Source organism: Phoenix dactylifera, chromosome 3 (assembly GCF_009389715.1).
Source record: "Phoenix dactylifera cultivar Barhee BC4 chromosome 3, palm_55x_up_171113_PBpolish2nd_filt_p, whole genome shotgun sequence".
Classification (NCBI taxonomy): Eukaryota; Viridiplantae; Streptophyta; class Magnoliopsida; order Arecales; family Arecaceae; genus Phoenix; species Phoenix dactylifera.
The window spans coordinates 3,959,482-3,983,279 of record NC_052394.1 but is presented as its reverse complement, the minus strand read 5'-3'; the positions used below and the strand labels follow the sequence as shown (position 1 = coordinate 3,983,279).

At 36.5% G+C, this 23,798-nt stretch overlaps 2 protein-coding genes and 1 non-coding gene across 4 annotated transcripts; 1 reads left to right on the top strand and 2 right to left on the bottom strand.

Annotated features, from left to right (window-relative positions):
* Positions 1-1,857: 1,857 nt before the first annotated feature.
* On the bottom strand, positions 1,858-11,920 carry LOC103717481 (cytosolic endo-beta-N-acetylglucosaminidase 1). The gene is made up of 11 exons (XM_008805887.4): positions 11,255-11,920; positions 10,666-10,803; positions 10,270-10,379; positions 10,064-10,175; positions 9,851-9,958; positions 9,027-9,139; positions 7,623-7,704; positions 5,626-5,706; positions 5,086-5,138; positions 4,393-4,528; positions 1,858-2,999 (listed from the first exon to the last, which is right to left on the bottom strand). The coding sequence occupies exons 1-11, from the start codon at positions 11,789-11,791 to the stop codon at positions 2,235-2,237; spliced, it is 2,235 nt and encodes a 744-aa protein (XP_008804109.2). The 5' UTR covers positions 11,792-11,920; the 3' UTR covers positions 1,858-2,234.
* A 6,046-nt stretch (positions 11,921-17,966) lies between these two features.
* Positions 17,967-18,038, top strand: TRNAP-AGG. The gene has a single exon. It is a non-coding gene; the product is annotated as a tRNA-Pro (tRNA).
* Positions 18,039-20,205: 2,167 nt separating this feature from the next.
* Positions 20,206-21,304, bottom strand: LOC103717480 (LOB domain-containing protein 12). Of its 2 annotated transcripts, none has more exons than XM_039124015.1 (2): positions 21,082-21,304; positions 20,206-20,697 (listed from the first exon to the last, which is right to left on the bottom strand). In XM_039124015.1, exons 1-2 carry the CDS (start codon positions 21,217-21,219, stop codon positions 20,365-20,367), a joined length of 471 nt encoding a protein of 156 aa, XP_038979943.1. In that variant the 5' UTR covers positions 21,220-21,304; the 3' UTR covers positions 20,206-20,364. The 2 variants fall into 2 exon arrangements, with proteins under 2 accessions (XP_038979943.1, XP_008804108.1); XM_008805886.4 differs by having other exon boundaries at positions 20,315-20,697; positions 21,064-21,304.
* Between the last annotated feature and the right edge of the window lie 2,494 nt (positions 21,305-23,798).

The following is a 23,798-nucleotide window of genomic DNA, read 5'->3' as shown; positions in this document are numbered from 1 at the left end:
AATTCTTATATAGGCAATATTAGCTCTTGGCTCTATAATTCTTCTCATTTTTCACTCAACACCATGTTTGTGGTTGACCTTTGGTTGGCATGCCTCTTCCACCATTTGTGACCAACTCAGAGACAGGCATGCGTTACATAAACGAGCCTCATGCCGGAATGACTCGAATTCTTTCAGTTTTTTCAATCCTCATTTTTTTAATTACTTACAAATCTATGAATTTAGGGAGACAAAGGTTAGGAGAAACAATGGCAAAAAATTTTGCAAATCAGAGTGGCTGCAGAAGGTAGTCAACTCTTCGATATATCGGTTCTGGGTGTGGAGTTGCGGGCCGCTTGGGCGGACCTTCATCATGTCCGGTGTGTTTTACGGGCTAGTTCCATCATAGTGGAGGGAGACTCGGCTACCATCATCAGTTGGATCCAGACAAGCCCAAGGAATAATAGTTGCGTCTACCCTTTGCTCCAAGATATCTGGGCAATGGTGGGAGATAGAAGGGCCTTTCAAGCCAAACATGTGTTCCGTGAAGCTAATGAGATTACGAATTGGGTGGCTGCTTATGTAGCTAGTCACTTTGGTAGTACCTTATGGGTTGGTGATGGGGAGTTGCCCCTATCACTTCGCAATATTTTGTTTTTTGATTTTATTGGGTGTGTCTGTACTCATCAGGTATGATCTACTTCACTCCTTTTGATTTTGCTCTTGCTGGACGGATAACAGGTAGGCAATGCTAAGCAACTTAGATAAAAGAGAATGACAAAGTTAGAGGGCTATTGTTTACCGAGAAAGCAAGCGAGTACGAAAAGCCCATTGGTTTTGGAATTTCTAGCAGGTTTTATGATTGAAAATCAATAAGACGAAGTGGTAAGGAATGGCTTGATATCTTAACATCTTGCAGAAATTATAGTCCTAATTCGGGTGGAATGAAGGAAAAGAACTCATGTAGCTGACCCAACTAATTTGAGATTAAGTTTTACCGAAGTTAAAGAATAGATTTCATCAGATACCAGCACTAATGACCACTATGAAAACCTATACTATATATAAAAAGAGAATCAAAGCTAAATCAAAGAGGAATCCAAAAAGATGTGAAGGAAAACTATGGGATTGCAGGGGCACTAATCATTTGAAGATGATGCCAAAAACCAAGATCAATAAAAGGAGCAACAAGCTATAATATTCCATCATGTTTTATGGCAATTTTTTGATGATTCAGATTGAGTTTGGATATCTTGCAACATATAAGCCAAAGTGAATTGATTTAGCTGCAGTCGAGTCGTCTAGCCATTGTGAGAATAACTAGTGGTGCCTGCTGACTCATCTTTTCAATAGATCAATAACACATCCACACATTCGTTGGGCATGTTAATGGCTCTAGTCTTGTTGGATGGTATGGTTCTGTGCTGTGGCTTCTCTAAAACAATTCTTTGACTAATGACGGAAAGGAAGTAAGGTTGTCATGATTAGGGCTGGAAGAGGATCAAAATCTAATGAAGTTCATTTGGTGCTTCCATTGCCATAGCAACAGCTACCATTTCCCCCTATGATTTAGTTTTTGTTACACCACCTCAAATTCACCACATAACGAGATAGAGAAATATCTACACCCTCAGGTAGCTATAGAGGGCTATATATTCATCTGGAAGTCCCGCAACATTTTAACATGCAAGAATGGAGTGAAATATTTGCTTCTATTGAAGAGTCCATGAACCAATTGAATCAAATTAATTATATCAGTAGTAATCAATGTGGTTAAAGTTGAACGGTAGCATCTGCAGTTGTTGACATCCCTAGATGGAGCATTCGTCTTCATCAAATCAATCGCAAGAACTAGTCATTTGCCGGCATCCGTTGATGTAGGGAGCCATTTGGCAATCACTTGTCCACTAAGGCAATTACAGAAAACTTTCCCAAGAAAATGATACAGCAGACTATGTCCAAGCTAACATTTGTAGCTCTTATCCACCCAATTGTCATCAGAAAAGGAGACATTTGTATCAATAGAGTTATACTTTAAATTTCACCTAACACAGGTTAACTTTTCAACCAGGCCATCTCAATAAAAGAGGAAATCAACAACTTATTTCCATTCACTTGAGCTACCCGATGACTAAAAAGCTACTTCAAAATACATCCATATAATTGTAGTAGCTTTTATGACTGTTAAAAATGATATCATATCCCTCCTCTTTCCAGTCGATTAGTATCCTGGGGAATCATGTGAATAACATAGTTTAATGCCCTTCAACAGCCAACACAAATGCTGGCGACTCGCAAAGTTTTTGACAAGCCCCATCAAGTCCGCACACCTGAATGATAAACCTGAGACTTGTAACTTCACTAGGAACATCAAGATCTGACACATAGAAGGTTTCAACTTTAGCAATCCCAAGATAACTGGGAACCTTGTAGATCCTGTCACTAGTAGCTTCCTTTGCTATTTTCTCAACATAGATACTGTACTTCATAAATGATGTTGTACTCCCTGATTTCAGTTTCCAAGCAATTTTGAGGCTGACATCTTTAGTCCCTTGAGAGCGTGAGGTCCATGAAATGTGCTGACCATCAGTGATCCATGAATCAGCTGGTGGGAATTCCATGTTCTGCTCAGAAGTGCGAATAGTGATGTGACCAAGTGATGCACAATAGGATGAAAATCCATCTGTGCTTACTGTTTCATTTTCTATTTTTGTGCTATCCACAGTAGCTGATTCAGTCACACCAGGCCTTCTCATATTATAGCCAACTACATGGATACCAGTTAATGTGTAACCACTCATCTTGACACTAGCTTCATATACAATCCATGCTGCATCAGCCAAAGCTTCCATCTTAGTCTTTCTAACTTGTGAGCAAATGATTTCATCATATTTATTTGTCAAATGGTTCACAGTTGGAAAGGTTTGTGTATCATTTATGATAAGAATGGATATCCTCCCATTAATTTCAGAAGAAAATTCAAGGCATAGTCCCAGAATAGAATTCCCAATTAATTTAACCTGCATCGGTAGAGCAGGAAAAAAAAATACACATCAGATTGACTATATGATAAGGAAAAGAAAATCAACAAGGGCTTAATATATCAAAAGATTTACTGAGATTAGATCAACCTGCAAAGTGGTGAAGGACAAAGTTTGAAGGAATCACACTAACTACAGAAAGGAACTTGGTATATTGACATATAGCTTTTTCTTGGTACATCTCAGCAGTCATTATATAAAATTTGAATCAAAACCATTCCCCATGTGCTTTGAGGACAATGAAATTACTGGACTGCTAATTTTGGCTATTATTTTCTTAGAGTAACTTAACAAGAGTTTCACAAATCAAAAGGAGACATTCAGATGGTCTAGGGTTTAGGCAGAGCCCAAAATTATCACAATTATTTAACATCAGATATTGAATTTCTACATTCATATAGGTTTTAAAGGTTTGCTTTTCAAAAGAGTCCTGTGCATAGCCTTGTTGACGTTTGAAAGGTTGCCTTCAGAAGTTTTATGCAAATTTTCCATCGAAACAATCTATGTTTTGAATGTAAGTAGAAAAATTTTATAAGACAGAACATTAAGAACGACTATCAAATTATATTGGGCCAAGACCTGCCAACAACAAATTTAACAACTAAGTGAAATCTAATGTCTTATAAAAAGTCAATAAATCTAGAAGGTCACAGAGCAAGAATAGAGTGGCTGCATCATGTCATATCAGAAAACAATGCTGTTGCTTCACTTCTACCATTCTGTTCACATGTAGCTTCTGATTGTTAACTGCTAACACTGTGGCTTTGAAGTATTTTTTTAACAAAATACGGTGCCAATCTAGATACTGGCAGAATAGAAATATAACTATCAAGCCACCATGAATGCATAAAAAACAAAACTACACAAAATGCTACACATATCAATGAGACCATCTGATGATCGTAGGACATCGAATTTGATAAATGTTTCCAGTAATTACAACTATTTATACATAAAATTCATCAGCCTTTATTTGGGAAGAATGTCTCTCCTATCCTTAAATGCCAACACGTTGAATTAGTTTCGATATTCCCTAACTGATTCTCTCAAAAGAGAAGAGGAGGGGGGGAAGAGTGAAAACTGGACCTTCTTATTTCCTCCTTTTCCTTTTGCTTTCATAAATTCTCAACCGACAATTGTTAAACTTGGTAAATCAGGGCACAGAAAATGTGCATATGTACATTCATGCATAAGGAAAACTACAAAAAGAAGTTATGCAAGTATATGTCAATACAAAGCTGTCTCAATCCATAGTAGTTTCTTTAAGTAAACATTTTAAAAAAGGCACACAATCGAAAAGTTTAAGTTGAACTCTAGTAATGGGTGTAGAAGTACCAACTAGTATGTTCTAATAAAACTGGAGGCTGCTTACAGAATATAAAATGTGCACAGGTAGGTCTTCCAAAGGAAGTTCTCCACAAAAGAGCATTGTTGAGAAAGAAGTATTGTCTTTAAGACTTCCTTTTGCTGTGATGTTTCCTCCACCACTGTAAGATGCATCCTTAAAACTACCAAGTGCAAGTACAACTTAATTAGAAGGGGGTTAAATCTGAAGCCATAACCAGACAAATACTGTAAAGCGAATATTATAAGTATTATTTATATATGATATGGGTAATATGCAAACCCATATATACTGACAAATACTGTATGGGTGCATGTCGACATGCACATATGGTGTAATAAAATCTTACTTAATATAACTATCACATAAATATGCAAAAACAAACTATATATGAGCCATAATGTTTGAGATGATCACTTTTACACATGCCTGCCTGAAAACCAGGATGGAAAATCTGTAGCTATGAAAAAAGACAAAAGAGGAAAAAAACTAGAAACTAATATGCTGCAATATTAAAAGCTGAATTGTAGAGGAATCTAAAGATAGAATTTGAAGATAAAGAGTTTGAAGCATGAACTAAATTCTTGCAAGAGTTCCTCTTGCTGTAGCTTGAAAGCACATAAAAGTTTGCCAATTTTAGAATCTGTGAGGAATTAGATACAGAGCGATTCAAGTTTCAGGCATAAAATCTGCACTAGTAGACAATGAACTAGAACTTACTTGATGAAGGCTTGCACATCAGTTTGAGAATTCATAAAATTATGAATGAGGGGCTGCCACAAAAAAATATAATTAGTTAATCATGCAACTAATCCACTAAGTTGCAAGATTTCAACTTCCTTTGAATAAAGAAAGAATGGAGATCAGATACTTCCTGTTTCACTATAAACATTGCATGACTCACTAATTAAGAAGGATAAACAATATGCACAGTGCTTAATAAATTAGTTCTAAATTAGAGATATATTATATCCCAACCCTCAAAAGAACTCAACTGGAATAAGCTGATTGGCAGAAAAGAAACATTTGAGTAAAGAAACCATATATAACAATAGTATTTTAAGACACATTAATTTTAAACAGTAAATAACCCTAAAAAAGTTGTAGAGTGCTGAAACATAAATATTAGATTTTCATCAAAAAATACAAATACTAAATACGCTCAAAGTATTTCTCAGATTGCATAAATCATGTTTACAATGACAATCAACAAGATAATACAGTGCACGGTATGATAGTAAGCAATCATTTGTTGGATACCTGAAAACCTTGGCAAGAAATGTTATTCCAAGGATCATCAGCTACCTGTAGGCCTTCAATAGAAAAATGATAACCGTGACCCTGGAGATATGGAAAATTCAAGATCAAGAAATCTGTAAACAGAAATAAAATAACAGATTTAAGATGCATTTAATAAGATTATATTTTATGGAAAAAATCAAACAATCAAATAAACAAAAAAGATTCTGGAGAACAACGAAGTAGAAATAAGTATTTTAATATAGTATTGCTATTACTATCTAGCAATTGACAACATACATCACTGACAGCAAAAGAAAAAGCATGATTGAAAATTGAAATTAAAAAAAAAAAACAAAATACCAGAACAATAAAATATTGGAAAATATACGGAAAAATTAAGTCGAAGATAAGCAAAGGACAATGTAAAAGATGCCAAATCTGTGGGCTTAGCAATAAAAATGACATTAATATCATCCAGTTTTAATATAAAAGATTTCAAAAACTCAGTTTTAGTCAAGCTCACCAAGTTTTAATTTCAGAGATTCTGGTAGTTTCTGCTTAAGTTTTGCAGTACCAACCAGAAAATTAGGGAAAAAAGGAATTCGAGATATAAGGAGAAAACAACAAAGAAAACATATATGTTGTAATTATAAGATATGATGTATTTTTGGAATTTCTAGATGTAATTTTGGTGTTTTTGCTTTGAGAGATGGAAATTGTTAAAATTATAAAAACAACCTTAAAAACAATGAAAATGCTAAAGAATCATATTGCATACCAATTTAAAGTGTCTAACACTTAAAAACATAAATATTTAGAGAAGAAAAATATTCACAAAAAAATTAATACGAGGACAAACCTAACATTTCAATTATGATCATATCACACACCAGGGATCAACAAAAAATTTATAATCTATAAAGTGCAAAAAAAAGAGACTGCAGTTAGACATGTCTCATCAACATGCCTATAAGATATACGATCAATTTTGAAAACCTGTGCTTAATCTTCAATTACTTGAGATTAGCTCCCAATGCTTCCAATGTGCAAAAAAATTGCAAAAAAAAAGTGCTTAATTTAAGAATATGACTTCAGTGGTTTGAATTATCATTGACAAGTCAGTACCCCTTTTATAACCCCAAAAAGAAAAGAAAAAAGACACACTATTTTATGCAAATATACTCAAATAAATGAAGAAATGGTCCCAACTTAACACTGAATAATAAAATATTAACATATATGATCAGATTTGGTCGAAACCACTGAAACCAGTTGATACAACCAAACTGATTGAAATAAAACAATGCTCAGTTACCCATTCCAGCTGAAACCAATCAGTTTCTCCAGCCAAAACCTGAAACCTTGATTAAAAGGCTTGTGGTCAACCAAAAAAACCTACAAAAACATGTTTGATGGGAATTAATGCGGGCTCAGCTTAATAACAGTAGAAAATACAGTTGATTCCTGGCCACTGAATGTGGTCCCACATAAAGCCAGAAGCTGAGAGGCAAGTGTCAGAAATATCATGTATTTTTTCCTCTCTTATTATTTCTCCTTGATATGTGTCATAGCTTTCCACTTTTATCTTGTTCCCCTTAAAAAAATTGAAAGCTACCACTTCTCTTAAATAGGCTGTGCTAGCCATGTTAACCGGCTCAGCCACTTATTTTCTTTTGAACTTTAGAAACGCGCTCTCACAGATTACAGAAATCAGCTACTCTTATATGCCTCCCTGAATCAAGCCTACACCCTTTTTTCATGAAAAATTAAAAGAAAAGAAACAAAAACTCCTAATATTGTTTAAAAAAATCCAATAGCCTAAATTTCTGCATGAGATTTGGAGAGAAGAAAGGACTCTCTAGTCAGTGGATAATGGCTCATATCAACAAATAACACATTCAAAATTTAAAACAAAATTGCAACCTAGATCACATAAGTGCATATGTAATTCAGATCAAAAAAAAATTATGGCACTAAGATAAATAAGATTATAAGATGAATAGCAGAGTACCCACCTGATCAAAATTTGAGTAGAAGGGCAGGAGTTTTGGGTAGCTTTGAAGTCTACCCCATGATTGCTCAACAAGGCCCCACCACCTGCAAATTCAGTTCAAGGACCTTAACGGATGAAGGCATACTGATGGAGTGAAGAAAGATATTCGAAACATAGATATGAAAAAGAATAAAATAGTAGTTTGTAACCTATTTAGATTGAATAATATCCACATCTTAATAATGATAATTAAAAAACAAGATAACTCGTATGACTCTACAGTGTAACAGCAAACACTGTTAAGTAAACAAATGTAATTCTTCCAATAACTCATGTGATCAAACTTCCAATTAGTATAGAATAAATTGATATGTGCTATCTATAATATATGTAATAAGCTTAATTCCATGATTTCAGCCTTAGATATGGCTTGTTTGCTATTTGTTATCTTCAGTTAATTATATAAAGTATAGAAAAATATTTATGTTTCTTTTATTATACAGATATTTGGTTAAAACAATGAAATGTTTCAGACTGTCCATGGTGTCTTGTAAATGTCATTATCTACCATGTCAAACTAAACTAATGCATCAATCATCGGCCAAGTGTACTAGGGTGATTGTAAGCCTGATGACAGAATTGATGATAAAGTATCCAAAAGTTCCTCTAACAGCTACACAGTCTCAATATTTCTTGGAGGAAACCTTGATACTAAACTATCAAGTTGTCTAAAGCATAAACTAGATTTATCTGACAGGTCTAAAGCATTTCTGGTCCACATGAACTATCAAACAATCCCCCAAACTGCAAATTTCCTGCTTCCATGGCCAATCTCATATGACCCCTCAAGCACTTTTTTCTCTAAGACCTAGGGAGGTTGATAATATGTTATTATTATTTGATCTGGTCCTGTCTTTCCTACATGAGGGTCAGAGAATCACTCCTCTAAGCAATGGCTCTACAAAACTAATATGTTTTAGCATGCAGACAAGTGGCATTTATTTTGTTTCACTTGGGAGGGGTGCGTTTCACCATCATGTGTGACTTAGCAAGCAATCCGCAGGCCCCCAATATTGCCCATCCCACATATCAACTTTTGAGCCTCTGTGGAATTGATTCAGGTTACATTTAACTGCTTGAGGACAATCCTAGAGTGTAGGCATCCCATAACTTGAAAGAAAAGATGATTTATGCAGGTAACTCCAAGAACTAGGTAGCTTATGTTTTTGATTTCTAGTATGATCCAAGTTGAAACTATTTGGGATTTCTTATAAGCAGCTGGTAGCGGGAAACAGAATCAGGCACATGAAGTTAAAGAACAGCTTATAATCTCTACAGGACTATCTCTCGTACAAGTGGTATAGTCACCAGGTACCTCGACAAACAATATTTACAACTTTACAAAAATCAAATAACAATGTGTTACCGATTTTGTGCAGTATGAAAGTCAGGTTGTTGTTCAGTTTCATATACCCATCCAGGAGCAAATATGGCAGCTGAAATGTCATCATTCTTCAGTAAATCAAGCGCAATATTTGTCTGGGATGATTAAAAAAAGCAAGGTATAAGTTAATACAGTGAGCCATAGTTAAAAAAAAATGCCAATTACAGGGAGGAAAAAAGTAAATCCTTCAGTAGAATCTAGCACAGTACTTATAGCAATAAATCTGCTGCTTGTGATGCGTGCCTTGGTCCTCCTAATGTACATGATTATGGCTTTGGTTATATGTTAAAGCTGGGGCCATTTGCCAGCAAGCATAGCACAGGGTACATTGCCTGCCAAGTAAAGTACTTCACCAAAGCCTATTTCATTATCTTCCTGAGTCATATCTAGTTATAGGATTAGAATGAGATGTTTAAACACCAGAACTGCAACATTCATCACAGAAAAAAACGTATTGAAGCATGGAGGTGTTTCTATATGAAACTCAACAAAAATATGCAGCTACTTTTTGCAACTTGAGTATTCCAACATCTTGTTGCAACTTCGCATGGAGTTATCCAGCGAATGATTCATAAGGAATATAAGGTTTTTTTTCAGTTTCGAGGGCCAATTCTAGCTCATGGAGAGTACTGTGTGGTAGCAACTTCTTAACCTAATGATTGATGCAGTAACAGTAGTATCATGTTCTCCCCTTTCCAACTACATTAAAAGATCTCTTTATACTTCAACCAGTTTTTTCCTTTTCTTCTGAGTAAGAGAAATTAAAGAAATCCAGCAGGTAATCTCATAAGCGATAGGCAACATACATTCCACTGCCCGCCACCATATGTATTTCTGCCAAAAATGTCAATACCCATATATACATCAAACCTTCGATTGCCAGCAACAGTAGCTGAAACTTCAGGGTACTTTTCCTGCAAGATTTGGAAAGATCTAAATGCAAGATTTATATAGAAAAGGAAAATCCAATTTCCAGAGAATTGGGGAAAGGGGGGAAAAATGGAGAACAGGCTACCAACCTTCCAAGAATAATTTACAAGAATACCATCACATACATCAAAAAAAGGTTTATTTTTTTCATTCAGCTGATCTTGCCAGTCAAGTTTACCATCTACGGTCACAGCATCATACCTACATAATCAAATAAATGAAATGATAGTACAATTCTTGAAGAGAAGTAACAAAGTTCTAATGTTAAAGAACAAAAAAAAAAATGTTTTATCACCATATGACCAAGGATCCTGGGACAGAGGAGTGCATAGTCTGAGACAGGTGACGAATAAACTCTTTCAAGTTATCAATTTGCTGCAAGTCCAAGTTAACTTCCATATTGACCTTAAAAACATTTTACAATGTCAGCTCTCAAAAGATTCTAAAGAAAAGGCCTCCAAACAGTAATCAAACAAACAAATCCCCTATCAGGCAATCACACAGTTCCATAGGACCGGATTACAGAAGACATACTAATACATGCCCCCCAAGTTTATGATGATTATCTAAGTTCTAGTTATGCGAAAAAGTTCAAGAAATCAGAATTAACGAACAAATAACGCAACCAGATGCAAGAAAGTGAATGGACTAGAGGACGAAAGGCAAAAAATAAAGGATTAATGTGAATTACCAGCCAGCCATCAAAGCCCAAGGCTGTAGCTAGTTCTGTCAACCGCTCAGCATACATTCGAGCAGATGTTTTTGATGAAAGCAATGTGTTGCAAATCGCAGCGCCTTCATCCCATTCTGTGAGGAACGTTCCCAACACCTTCATATCCATAATCGATGAAAACATGAAATTAATAAACATCGACACGCAAGCTTTCCTGTTCAATTATATAAACCACAGTTGTTTCTTTTATATACACAGTTCATCTATGTAGAGACCTGGTAATCCTAGACTCTTTCGTTGGCTCCACGCATCACCAACCCAAGAATACAGCATTAAACTCCCATTGATTTTACTTCATAATTTCTTAAAAATGTAAGTAGTCCGATCACTCAGAAAACATCATCAGTCACATGTTACAGCTCCCAACGTAGTCGAACAAACTACACAAGAAAATCACATAGACGCCTAATCAAACCCCACAATCCAAAAGATTTAAATGACCCTCTAGAAAAGAGCGCAACAAATCCACCAATCCAAGATTACTCAACCACCTTGTCGAAGGAGAAGAGAACCCTATTTCGAAAGGAAACCACAGGAAAGATCGTACCTTTACGCCGTGGGTGTGGGCGGCGTTTGTCCAGCACGGCGGCGGCAGCGTGACGAGGTAGTGGGAGAAGTAGATGAAGACGTCCATGAGGTGCCAGTGCCATATGGCGTAGGCGCCCGGGTTAGCCCCGCCCTGGACCCAGATGTCGTCCCGGTACCCGCCCTTGAAGTCGTGGCAAGCCAGAAGCCTCCGCCGCGCCGGCAAAACCCCGGCCGCGGAGGAGGGGAGAGGGACAGAGGCTTTGTTGAAAGGGAAGTGGAAAGATTCGAAGTAGGACCTGGACTCGAGGGCATCCAGGTTGGTGATTGGGTAGGAGATGGGGGTGGAAGGCTTCGAGGGGTCGAAGGGCGGCTCCCACGGCCGGAGCTCTTCTTGGGGGGGCTCTTTGTCGGGCTTGTCGGCCATGGCAACGACTCGGCAGAGGAGGCGGAGGGGCGGGAGGAGGAGGCGGCGAAGGGCGGCGAGGACTCCGCGACGACCTCGAACGCAGGGAAGGGGTACCCGGAGACGGCCGATTTGACCCCGAAATGCGCGCATTCTTGATATAATCGTCAAACATTTTTTCTTTTGAATGGAATACGATCGTCGAAAGATTCCATATCGTAGTGTTGGAAGAACAGAAAGTTTTATTTACCTATCCTATATTGTGACCTACTTGACGGAATCCTCACGCACAGGAGCATTTGGGAAGAAAAATAAGAAAAATAGTTTTTGCTAATTAGTCCCCATCAAATATAGGATGTCATTCTAGGCCCCCATTTTTCTCTTTTTTCTTTTTTTTAAAAAAAAGACTATGATATCTCAGTTATAAACATCATTCAGGTAATGTTGCACTTTAATATGGTGGCTTCTTTCTTTCCTTCTCCTTTCCTTTTTTTTTTTTTTTTGACCTCTTTGAGATGGTGCTTTCTTTTAACCACAGCAATGCAAGAGAAAATTGTATAAAGAATCATATTAATTTAATGATACTCTAAGTTATTAAACTATTTCAAAATTGGCTTCTAGTGTTACTTTATTCATATTTCTTTATTAAGTCAAGATGAAATAATAGTTATGAAACACCATATTATATGCAAGATTATTGACAATGATAGCAGCATGACTTTAACCCACCTTGGGTACTCTAAACTATAGATAGAAAAATTTCTACCATATTACCTCATTATTGTTAGTTTCATTTAACAGGTGATAAAAAAATTTAGCTGATCATATTTTGTACGCTATCCTTTAGTGACTAAAGCGTATTTTCTTTGCAAGTGGATTGAATTGACTTGTTTCGGACCTAGAATCGATTTGAAATTAATTCAGTGCAGCCCAAATTGAGTTATTTGGATTAGGCTTGAATTTTAAAAAATGACCCATTTCATATATATATATATATATATATATATATATATATATATATATATATATATATATATATATATATATATATATATATATATATATATATATATAAAGTTTGGATCCTTAAAGTCTTAAACTGAACCCAAACTGACCCGAACCATTTCAAAAGCAGTATCCTATATATTTCAAAATGCTCCTTAAAAAAAAAAATCTACTTTTATTACATAATTTATCCATAATATGTGTTACTAATGATTATGTATCAAGATAATTAGTCAAATCTCATGTATAATATTTTTGATAATATTTATTTATTGTTTACTATTATTTTATCGCGTAATATGTTTATAATATAATTAGATTACCGATTTATATATGTTTGTTATGATTTATGTTTAGACTATTTTTTATTAGACTTTAACCCAAGAATTTTTTGGGTAGATAAAGTTATATCAATCTAATCTAAACCCGAGAAAATTGGATTGGTTTGGATGCAATTCTTTGACCCCCTTCAACTATGGATTAGATTTGGATTATACTCATCTCTGAACCAACCTGGTCAGCTTGCAACCCTACTCTGTATATGATCACCCACTTTATGACTTTAGGGAAGATATCAATAAAGAAACACTAGCTTCCTATCATGATAGTGTGGCCAATCAAGTTAAATTTTATAATACTAGTGATAGAAACCTAATGCGGAGATGAAAGGATTAACATACCCTACTTTTCATGGACATGTAAAATTAACAATTCTAGGTCTATTGGTCAATTCATTTAAGAATTCATTTGTTTGAAAGAACACCATGTTTCTTATTGCCCTAAAACTTAATTTATTGGCACATATACCTAATCATATAAAAGATCGCATCCATGCAAACTAAACAACACATTACAAATCAAAGAGCAACGGTTTGGCAACATAATAGAGATATATCTGCAAAAAAGGTTTACTAACAAGATATTTGTTATTAACATGCTGCTTCCAAGGAAAATTCCACCCTTAGGCAAATAGATCTTTATTCTTGTATTAAAAAAAGAAACCCCTCCATCTCAAATTGGAATATATGCACCCTCCACCAAAAGACTTTGGAATATGGGGGCAAAAGGCGCTTTCACATGCGTGTGTGTCGAGTTATTAATTCTTTCTCTAGTAGGACCTCTATTCCACTAGCAACCTCCAATGCCCTGTCATTGTAGGACGACGAGGAACATGTTCTTGACTTTTGTTAGATTGCTTGGTCTTCTGTAAATGAGAAGAGCCAATAAGGTTCCACCTCGTGAGCCAGAACCATGGAAATAACAACAATGGCATGTAAAAATCTGCGTTCACTTCTCTCTCAGACACAACGTATTAATGAATGTCGACATTGTCGGGAAAGGGATTGCTTCAGTCTTAGGTCATAGCAGTTGAAAAATGGTTGCTCGTCTCCTTTACGTTGGAATGGTAAAAGTTTCACAATTTCAATTTTGATCTTTGTTTTCCCTTATCGCAATTCCGTATCTAAGAATAAGTATCTTGCTTTCACTTGTTAGGTATATAAAAAAGATCATTTTTGGCTTGTTTGGTTCGCGGGAAGCATTTTTTTCAATTGAAATATGATTCCTCATGAGAAGTAGATTTCTGAAAAGAGGATGCCTGGAAAAATACTTTTAGCATGTTTGGTTGACCATGGAAAGGTGACAGATTTATAGAGTACTTATATTTGGTTGACCATCCACTTTTCTAGAAAAGTTACGTGCAATTCCTATTATACCCTTAATAAAAATTAGGTCTTTAATGCTCGATGATAGCTGAATGACTTTTTTGGAAAAAAATTAAAATGTTTCAATTTTCGGATCACGGAAAAGTAATTTTTCTATGTTTCTCATGGAAAAGATTTTTCGATGAAACGTAGAATCATATTCCCACAGAAATACTACTTTTCCGTATATCTTCTTTGAAAACTCCAACCAAACAAAAGGCATCTCTTTACTTTTTTCTTGACCACGCTTTCCTCCATTCTTTTCCCGCAAACCAAACGAGCCCTTTATGTAAATTTTGTGTGGCATTACCCCCACTTAAAAAAAAGAGACTTGGTTTCTCATTCTTAGAATTATAATGCATTCTATTTTGCACAATCTATATTAGTTGTAATATAAATAGTTATAAAATAATTATTTGCTACAAATAATTAAAATAATATATATATATTATTTGTATGCTCATATTTTGATTTAATTCGAGCCAAATTTGAATATTCTAAGCCTAATTTTAGCTCGGCTCGTTTCATTACTGAGCGAACCAAATTTGAGAACGCTTTACTTGTTTCATTATATATTATTTATATGTTCATATTTTGATTTAATTCGAGCCAAATTTGAATAGCTAAGTCTAATTTTAGTTCGGCTTGTTTTATTACCAGGCGAACCAAATTTGAGAACTTTACTTGTTTCGTTGTCCTAGCTGCACCATGATTTGACTAGGTTGGTTTGGCTTCACTCTCGTAACTTTATTATTGTTTTTTTTTCCTATCCTTCTTTTACCTCCTCTTTATTTCTTAGAGAATATTAAAAAATAAATTAAATCTAAGATACATTTTTGACCCGATCTCTATTATTTTAGGCTTCCGAGATGATGTGAATTTGGATTTCCTACTTGATATATAAATTGTATTTTCATTCTTCTCCTGACGGTTCATTCAATTAAGAACCAAATTGTGCTTAATTCAATATCTGAAAAGTTATGTAATTCAAGTCAATTCATGAGGCCTATCCATACATCTGCCTATCATTTATAATAGTTTCTGATAGATGGTTTTTAATCAATTATACAAATTTTGAAGATGGAAAAATATCAACTATGCAAATTAATAGCATGCTAATGATGCTAGTTTAACTAAATGCATTCCATAGAATGGCCGATCATATCATTATCAGGATTCTACTTCGAAAGTAAGTCAATATTTTTCTTTCACTCTAGTTTATTTGAGATCAAAAATAAAGACAGTGCAAAGCCTTCCACCACCTACAAAATTAATTAAGAAAGAAATTTTCAAGTTTTAGTTAAGAGTCATCAAAGAGGGATATACAGCCTACTTGAATCATGAACTATGGAGTGTAAGAAGCCACATTTGCTGTTTGTGAGGTCACTGTCGACTGCCGAGGCAATGACTTGAAATGGACATGGAAGAAACTTGAAACGAAACAAGCTAAAAAGAGGTTTGGATCAATGGTACGTAGTTCTCGCAATGTCGTCCACCCAAAAAAACTATCTATGCTTCCCTCCTTTACACCTGGAGAACACTTGGTTATGGGAGGTCCATCTCCTCCTTACTTCTCTTCACAAATCTTCCCTGCCACCCACCATTATCAAAGGAGAAATTAACCTTAGCAAAGCATGACGTGTATTAATATCTTTAAGGCGAAACATGAGCGAGATAGAGAGCAAAATACCTTTAACCTGGGTCTTTGCTCCGCATTCGATTTTTGGCACTTCTCCTACCTAAAGATATATATAACTAAAGAGAAGTCGGATAATGCTTATATAACATATCCAAAATAATATAAATCATCATATATCCAAAATATCTTATAATGCTTGGCTATATCTAGACTATATTGAAGGTGAAAATAAATATTGAATTTGTTCTAACATAGTGAGAGACCACAAGTTGTACTAACCAAATATGCTCATGCATCCATGACCTCCTCGTAGTTCAAGCTCAGGTACAAGGAGAAGGTGCTCTTTGCCTCCCAAAACCCTACGTTCTCTCCTTTTGCGAAGTAATTATTTCATCTTCTTCATCGTGGCTGGCTTTGCACTAAGATTGTCCCCTTGTCATGAAATTCCAGTTATGCTCGTCGTCTCCGATACCCCAAACTCTCTCTAGCTCATTCATGATATCAATCTCAACCCAAATCAGGTAGTCCAATGAGACGGTGACGCAGGCATCTTCCATGCAAGGCTCCTCCTTTGAGCTTCTTAGAGTAGGTTTGTGTCCCCCCATCTTCATTAGATTTTATTGCACTAGGATATATAACTTGTCCATATATATATATATATATATATATATTCATTAGATTCTAAACTCTTCCAATTTGCCATGGTAATCCTGAGTGACACCTTATCAGTGGAGATTGGTCAGTTTGTGGAAAGCCAGTCCTTGGAAGGAGGGTGTATTCGGCCTATCAGCCCACGAGAGTCATGTGGTGTGATGGGTTGGGCTGCAGAGTTAGGTGGTAATTCACAAAAAGAGCCAACCTAAGGATTCAGGACCAACCTCTGCCCTTAGAGGACTATAGTGGTTGAACTTGACGTGCATGGCTCGAATTCATGGCTTGGTTTTGCATGAATGGTTTGGACTAACCTTTGAGGTGACGATATACTTTAAAGAGTTAGATAAGAGTTTCCCAAGCTAATTTATTAGTACAAAATTATCTGTCCCTTATTAGTTAAGGAACTTCAAATACAGAAATACGGGGTTAGTGATCAACAATGAGGTAATAGCGAGTAGAGATGGTGAAAAGTAATGATAAATTGGTATGAATGCTAGCCGAGCATTGCTTAGAAAAATTTGCTAGCTTAGAAAACTTTGAAGTTCAAAATTGTCATACAAATTTGCTAGCTTAGAAAAATTGGTCAGGTTGGACTAATTCAATTCTAGCTTAATATAGTTTCAGTTCAAAATAAACCTAGCCAAGATGACCTCTTTCTAATTGGCATGTTGGGTTGTTGAATGGACCAGCCTAGTTGGATCTCTTCTTGTATGATTTACAAGTAGATTTTATAGCAAGGGCATGTTTGGCGTTGTTTTTACTCTGTGAGAAGAGGAGAAGTTAAAAGCTAAAGTATTGTTTCCGCTTTCTACAAGGAGAATGAGAAACCAGAAGCATGGTCTTTTAGCTTCTCCTAATTTTTTTTATATATTTTTCTATAGAAGCACTTTTTAAATAATGCTACAAACACTTTTTTTTTTTTTTGAGGCAATTGCTTTAAAAGTCGCAAAAGTACTTTTTTTAGAACAACAACTATACCATGTCTTATCTTTTCATAAAAACACTTGTTCTGGACGTTTCTCCTTGTATTAAGATATTTAAACATGTTGGCAAATACTTATTTTTTGCTTTAGAAGTCACAGAGATTTTTTTTTCAAAAAAAAAAAGCAATATCAAACATGCCTTGAATACCTTCTAAATAAAATGGTACCAAATACTTATTTTTCTAGAAAATACGTTTTTTGCATTAAAAGTCACGAAAATCTTTTTTCTTTTGGGTAGGACATGAAAGTCTTTTTTTTTTGGTTTTCAAAGGAATGCTTTGCATTGTATTAAAGTTGTCTACATAGTTGTCTATTATTTTTATAATCTACAACGTAGCAACTCAGGGCATTTGGTCTAGTGGTATGATTCTCGCTTAGGGTGCGAGAGGTCCCGAGTTCAATTCTCGGAATGCCCCTTTTTTTGTTTTTGTTTTTGTTTTTTGCTGCTTTCAAGTTAAAGAAGGGTTAAGAAACATTGCAGTTTGTCTACTGAATGCTCAAACCGTTTTGAATACTTATTTACTTTAACCACCTTCTACGTTTACAACATACTTCTTAAGTAAACAACAAGGGTTAAGAACCATTGCAGATGGTCTACTGAATGCTCACACCGTTTTGAATACTTATTTGCTTTAACCACCCTTTACGTTTCCAACAAACTTCATAAGTAAACAACAGAAAGTAAGACTGCTGGCTTTATTAAAACAGAAGATCATAACTCGATTCCTTCATGACAGCATATTGGGAAGAAAAACAAATCAAAGTACAGTTATATATGAACTTATAAAAAACTTTGGAGGCTCCCTCAAAAGAGAGGATCGTTTTCTTTATTTCTTTGCTTGGGTTCATTCTGAATCAAGGCAAGTTGGAGACTGATGAATTGTTGTCTTTATATGTAACTTCGTCATGACCTTATTGGACTGCTTTTTTTACTCCATTGACCTTTCTCTTAGCCTACCAATCCTCCTAGCTCGGGCCATTCCGTAATGAAACAAAATAAACAGCTTCTCTTCCCATCAAGTACCCGAGGAACTTCATCGCATGTGAGCGCATGATTTTGGGCAGAAACTCCTCCTCCGGCCAGGAAAGTGTTGCATCAATGGACGTGCACTTGGTGAAAAATAACAATAGGGAGTGGATATTGGTGAGCTTAATTGATGAGGCTAAGTTAATTGAACCACATGATGTTGATAACAATAGGATCAAGAGCAACTAGAAGTGCACTAGAGAGCGAAAATGACTTTGGAGATTAGAAATATGGTCAGCTGATCAGCCATGAAACATCATGCAAGAAATTATCATGAAAAAAGAAAAAGAGGGAAATAGTAAATGGGAAAATGTTCTCTCATGGAAGAGCTTCTCCTGAAAATTTGAACAACTAGAAGGTACTAAAACATTAAGTCCATTTATATATGTAATTTGAACAGCTAAAAGTTACCAATATGCAACAGCCCAGAACTTCATCCAAAAAAACTAGCTAAAAGGTATTATTTGAATTTCTTGACTTAGTATAAGGGTCTAAGATTTACTTAGTATATAGCTAATATAGGACTAACATACGCTCGTACGAATCCTCGCATATTTCTCTTATTTAAGCCGTGGCATTCTCGCCAAGCTAAGGCTTCAAATTCATTCAAATCTAATTATAAGTACCACAAACAGACCGTGGTAAGCCCTAATGGGCCTGTATTGTAATATCCTCTAGTCCACATAGGCCATGGGCCGGATTTGTTCTGATGCCTTCGGTCACAACCTATGATCTTATCTAAAAAGACTAGCCAGAAGATATTATTTGAGTTTCTTGCTCTTGTATAAGTACTCAAAATCTAACCAGTGCATAGCCGATATAAAACTAAACACATGCCCCCACATGGAACCTCACATGATATGTTCTCTTATGAAAGAGCTTTAGTTCTCTCAAGGCTAGGAGATGCAGTGACATGATGACTAGCCATATAGAAGAACATTGGCAAATAGCGTTGCTCCCACTAGCTCAATTTAACGACATATGCATGGAGAGTACATAATAGGGGCAAGATTATTTGTGTGTGTGAGAGAGAGAGGCAACGAGCATCGTAAGACATAAGTTTGCCCAAAAGTTTAGATTAAGAAAAATACAAGGGGAAGAAACTTCCAGTCAGGCGTGGCGCATTAGTTTTATCAACCCTGGACATTACATTGATAGGCACACGGAGGGGCATGGTATCTCTCTCGCGCGTGGAGAAACTTGTGCACTCTCCATTCTTATAGAGAAGCTTGTGGCCTGTGAAGATCGATGCCCCCACGTCGTGAAACCAACGGAGTTAAAAGGTTGAGATTCCAAAGCCGCCGGCTAGAAATCTCATTTGGGTGTCAAGGTCACCGACTGACTTTAAAATTTTAGATAGAAAGGTTAGTCTTGTAAGCAAATTAATACATGGACCACTTCCATACTCTACGTCCCACATGCTTGGGCTGACCCTTTAAGTACTCCAAAAGAATCACCCTATGGTTAGTCCTCGACTAAGCACATCTCTCTCTCTCTCTCAAAAGCGTCTCTCTAATTTGTTAATAGAAGGGAAAAAGAGAGAGGTAGATCGCTTGTCATAAAAAAGAAGATAGAAGACCTTAGATTATAAGGGTCATAATTTCATATAAGGCCCCCCCTCTCTCTCTCTCTCTCTCCACCTCTCTCCATGGATAACCAAGGAAGAAAACAACACCATCTAGTAGTACTTCATTGCAATAAAAGAGAAAACAAGTCTATGTCCAAAGAGATTCACTCTTGAGAGGTTCCTGAGCTACATTGCTTGAGGAGCCATAGTTCATCAACTGAGGCATGCCATTAAGATTATTATGCATCAGAAATGATTTGTCATCAGGCTGCATCTGCTGATCGGTCGATGGTGGCTCCTGCTGCATTTGAATGCAAAGGATCTCAGTTTGAGCAACGGCGAGCTGCATCTGAAGTTGAGACACTTGATTCTGGAGGAAAGAGATGGCCCCCACGCAGCCGTAAACCGGGTCCCTCATCCTTGCGTTGGCCTCGTAGACTAGGCTGCTCACAGCATCTGCTCTCTGATGAACCGGAAGTTCCTACAGTCAATGAAAACCAAGCACATAAACAATGGTGAGTCCCATAAAAGAAGAAAAGCATGATCATGTGTTTCTTGAAGTTAATTATTTGATTATAAAGAAAGACATTTAAGGAAAAGATTAACTATTTTTAGAGCATAGCTTTAGCAAGATACTAAAAGGTATCGTTTCACTCGTTTATATGGATATGTTCATGCTTCTTTGCATGTGCTTATGTGCACATGAAATTGGCAACAGGATTTTTTGAGGGAGGAAATTACGCAACAAAGTAGCTCAAATTAATGCAACCTTTGATTCACTAACTTTAAAACCCTATATATATGCATGCAAAGGTTTAGAGAGGGAGACACAGAGAGAGAGAGAGACCTGCAGCATCTTGCTTACATTGCTAGCACCGAAGACTTTGTGAACCATTGCAAACTTGTGGGGGTCATCTGAAGGGAAGAAGGGGGCAAAGATGCAGTCCTTTGTGCACCGCCTCCGCAATAGTTTGCAGGAAGCGCACGGTGAGCTCCCTCCCATTTGCTAAGAGTTGTCACAGGGATCGAGAAGTGGAGAGAGGTGGAGGCCGGAGGATGGAGCTAGGTGTCGTAAGGCTGCTTCACGAGGGGGAGCTGAAGGTAAATGGAGAAGGTTGTGCCTATTTATAACGAAGGCCTTGTGAAGGTCCTTGGATATTTCTTTTTAAAAAAAGAAATTACAAAATAGAAGTTAGTAAATCCTCGGGTTTTCAAGAGACCTCCTCTAAAACAAGCCTTCCACTGACTATTGAAATCCCAGCATAGCAGTCATACAGATAGCAACAACTATTTTTATTGATAAAAACATAAAATTCATCATTAGGAATCTTAGTTCCAACTCAATAAGTGATCATGTTCAATAAGTAGAATTTAAAACCTTGCTACAGTTTGTCGTATGTCTACAAGCATGTGTCCATGTGATGACTTTATGAAGTCTATTACTGCATGCTATACATCGTCAAGATACAGCAACTGATCGTACGTTTTAGATATTCGCAGTTATGCTATGGAAATCCCTCAACATAGATTTGAGGCTTGAAGCAGTACCTAGAGACTACGTAGATATGTGCCCAACAATTATTGTGATCATAATGCGCTTGCCTTTGTTGCTGTCATTAAGATCGAGTTCCCTACCCTAGTCGTAATTGCCTTGGCTCCGTGTCAATTGAGTTAGATAGTAGTTCAGCGTGATATGGCTGGACTTAAATGAGTTGCTCAACTGGTCTACACTGTGTCCACGGAATGATTAGCAGCCTTACGGCCGGGCTTTTAAATAACTCGCCAGGGCGTCTGGTACATGGAGTACGAGATGGTTTGTAGAGCTTTCACCTACTGCACACCATGAACTTGCATGAGATGTTTTATAAATGCATCAATAATTCTATTTAAGACTGTCGAAAACTCACAGATGGAAAGCACAAAAAGGTATTTTGCAGTTGCAAATGAAATGACTTGCTCCAACCCAATTACATTTCATTGGTTCGAAGTCCAATAATATTTTTTTATTGTCTCTAATATGAAGTTTGAAACTATGTTCATCATGAGGCAATGCCCGGCCATGCCAGCATACAACTTCACCAGTAGTTCTAAAATGAAACTGAAGAGGCAGCAAGCATTGGTAAAAGAAAGAATTACTCGCAATGCCTAACCAAATAGTTGAAATAATATTCGACAGCTATGCATGCATATCTACAATTGTTTAATGTGGTTATACTAGAAAGTTAATATCTCTAAAAGACAAGCATATGTCTTCTCCAATCACAAGAAACCTTATTTACGTAAAGCCTTTTTACTTCGGCAGACCAACATGGGTACTGATCCCAACATAATTAGCATTCATTAGGCAAATAATCTGCGACAAGAACACAGCAGGAATCTCCTTTTCTTTATCTATAAGCATCATTTGCACAGCACGAGGTTAGTTAATTAAGTAAACATCAAGAAAGGAACCTTAGGAACCATGCTTCTTGGTTTGATCGCTTGCACAAAACTATGCAACTGCATAAAACTTTGCCACTAGTAGGTCTAGAAAATGAGGCTGCGAAGAGAGATGGGACTACATCGTAAAGAATAGGAAGAGGGTTGTGGTGGTGTTGACCATCACTGAGACGCTGTGAGGGTTTGGATCGCACGTTCTCATTTGACGACAAACTCTTTGTTTTGTTTTCCCTTATCTCCTCTCACGTAGATAGAGAGATCGATGGAATCTTAATAAATGAGGGTGTGGAAACGATGCAAACCCTAACCCTAGAGAGAAAGAGTGAGGAGGGCTCGATGTGAATGTTTGTTGGCAGACATTCAAGTGGGCACGTCTCCCTCTCCACATGAACACAACCCACAGCAGCAAGAGGAATCCAAAAACAAGCTAGGACCGGCCTACGGCCTTTTGGTAGGGTCCATCTTGTAGGTTCACCACTGAGTTGGTGGACCAGTCCAACCACAAAGCAGCATGCACAAATATGAATTTTTTTCTATTCATCCATCATTGTGCATGTTGCTTCACGATTGGATCGGTCCACCAGTCAAGTACTCCATTTGGCATTTGAACACCACTTGAAGAAGTGAAATCGGCGCAAAAGTCCTATGTCAATATCAAGGAGTATTTTGTTTAAAAAAGAAAAAATAATCAAAATGAATGGCAATTGGGAAGAGAACCATTCTTTTCTACCAACTAATATTTGATGTGATATATAAATTCAATGGGTAGAGCATGATTCCTGCCATATTGTCGTTTGATAAAGAAAGCTGTTGTACCCTAAAACTTTTAGAATCCAATAGCTGAGAATGAAGCAAAGGCTAGATAAAAACAACTGTTAACTACCCTATCCTTTTGTGTTTACCATCCAGATTCTCATAGTTATTAGCAAGAGGTTCAATCCCAACCTTACTGTAACAATAGATGAGATCATATCGGATCCACAACCAATATTGGTGCTTGATTACATGGCATAATCCCATCTCAACCAATAATGACTGAATGATCTACTAAATGGAAGCATAAGGGCAATAGAAATCTTATCATCAATTTAAATATGTACAAGAACAAGCCGCTATTAGATTTCTCATGTGCAGATAGCAGAA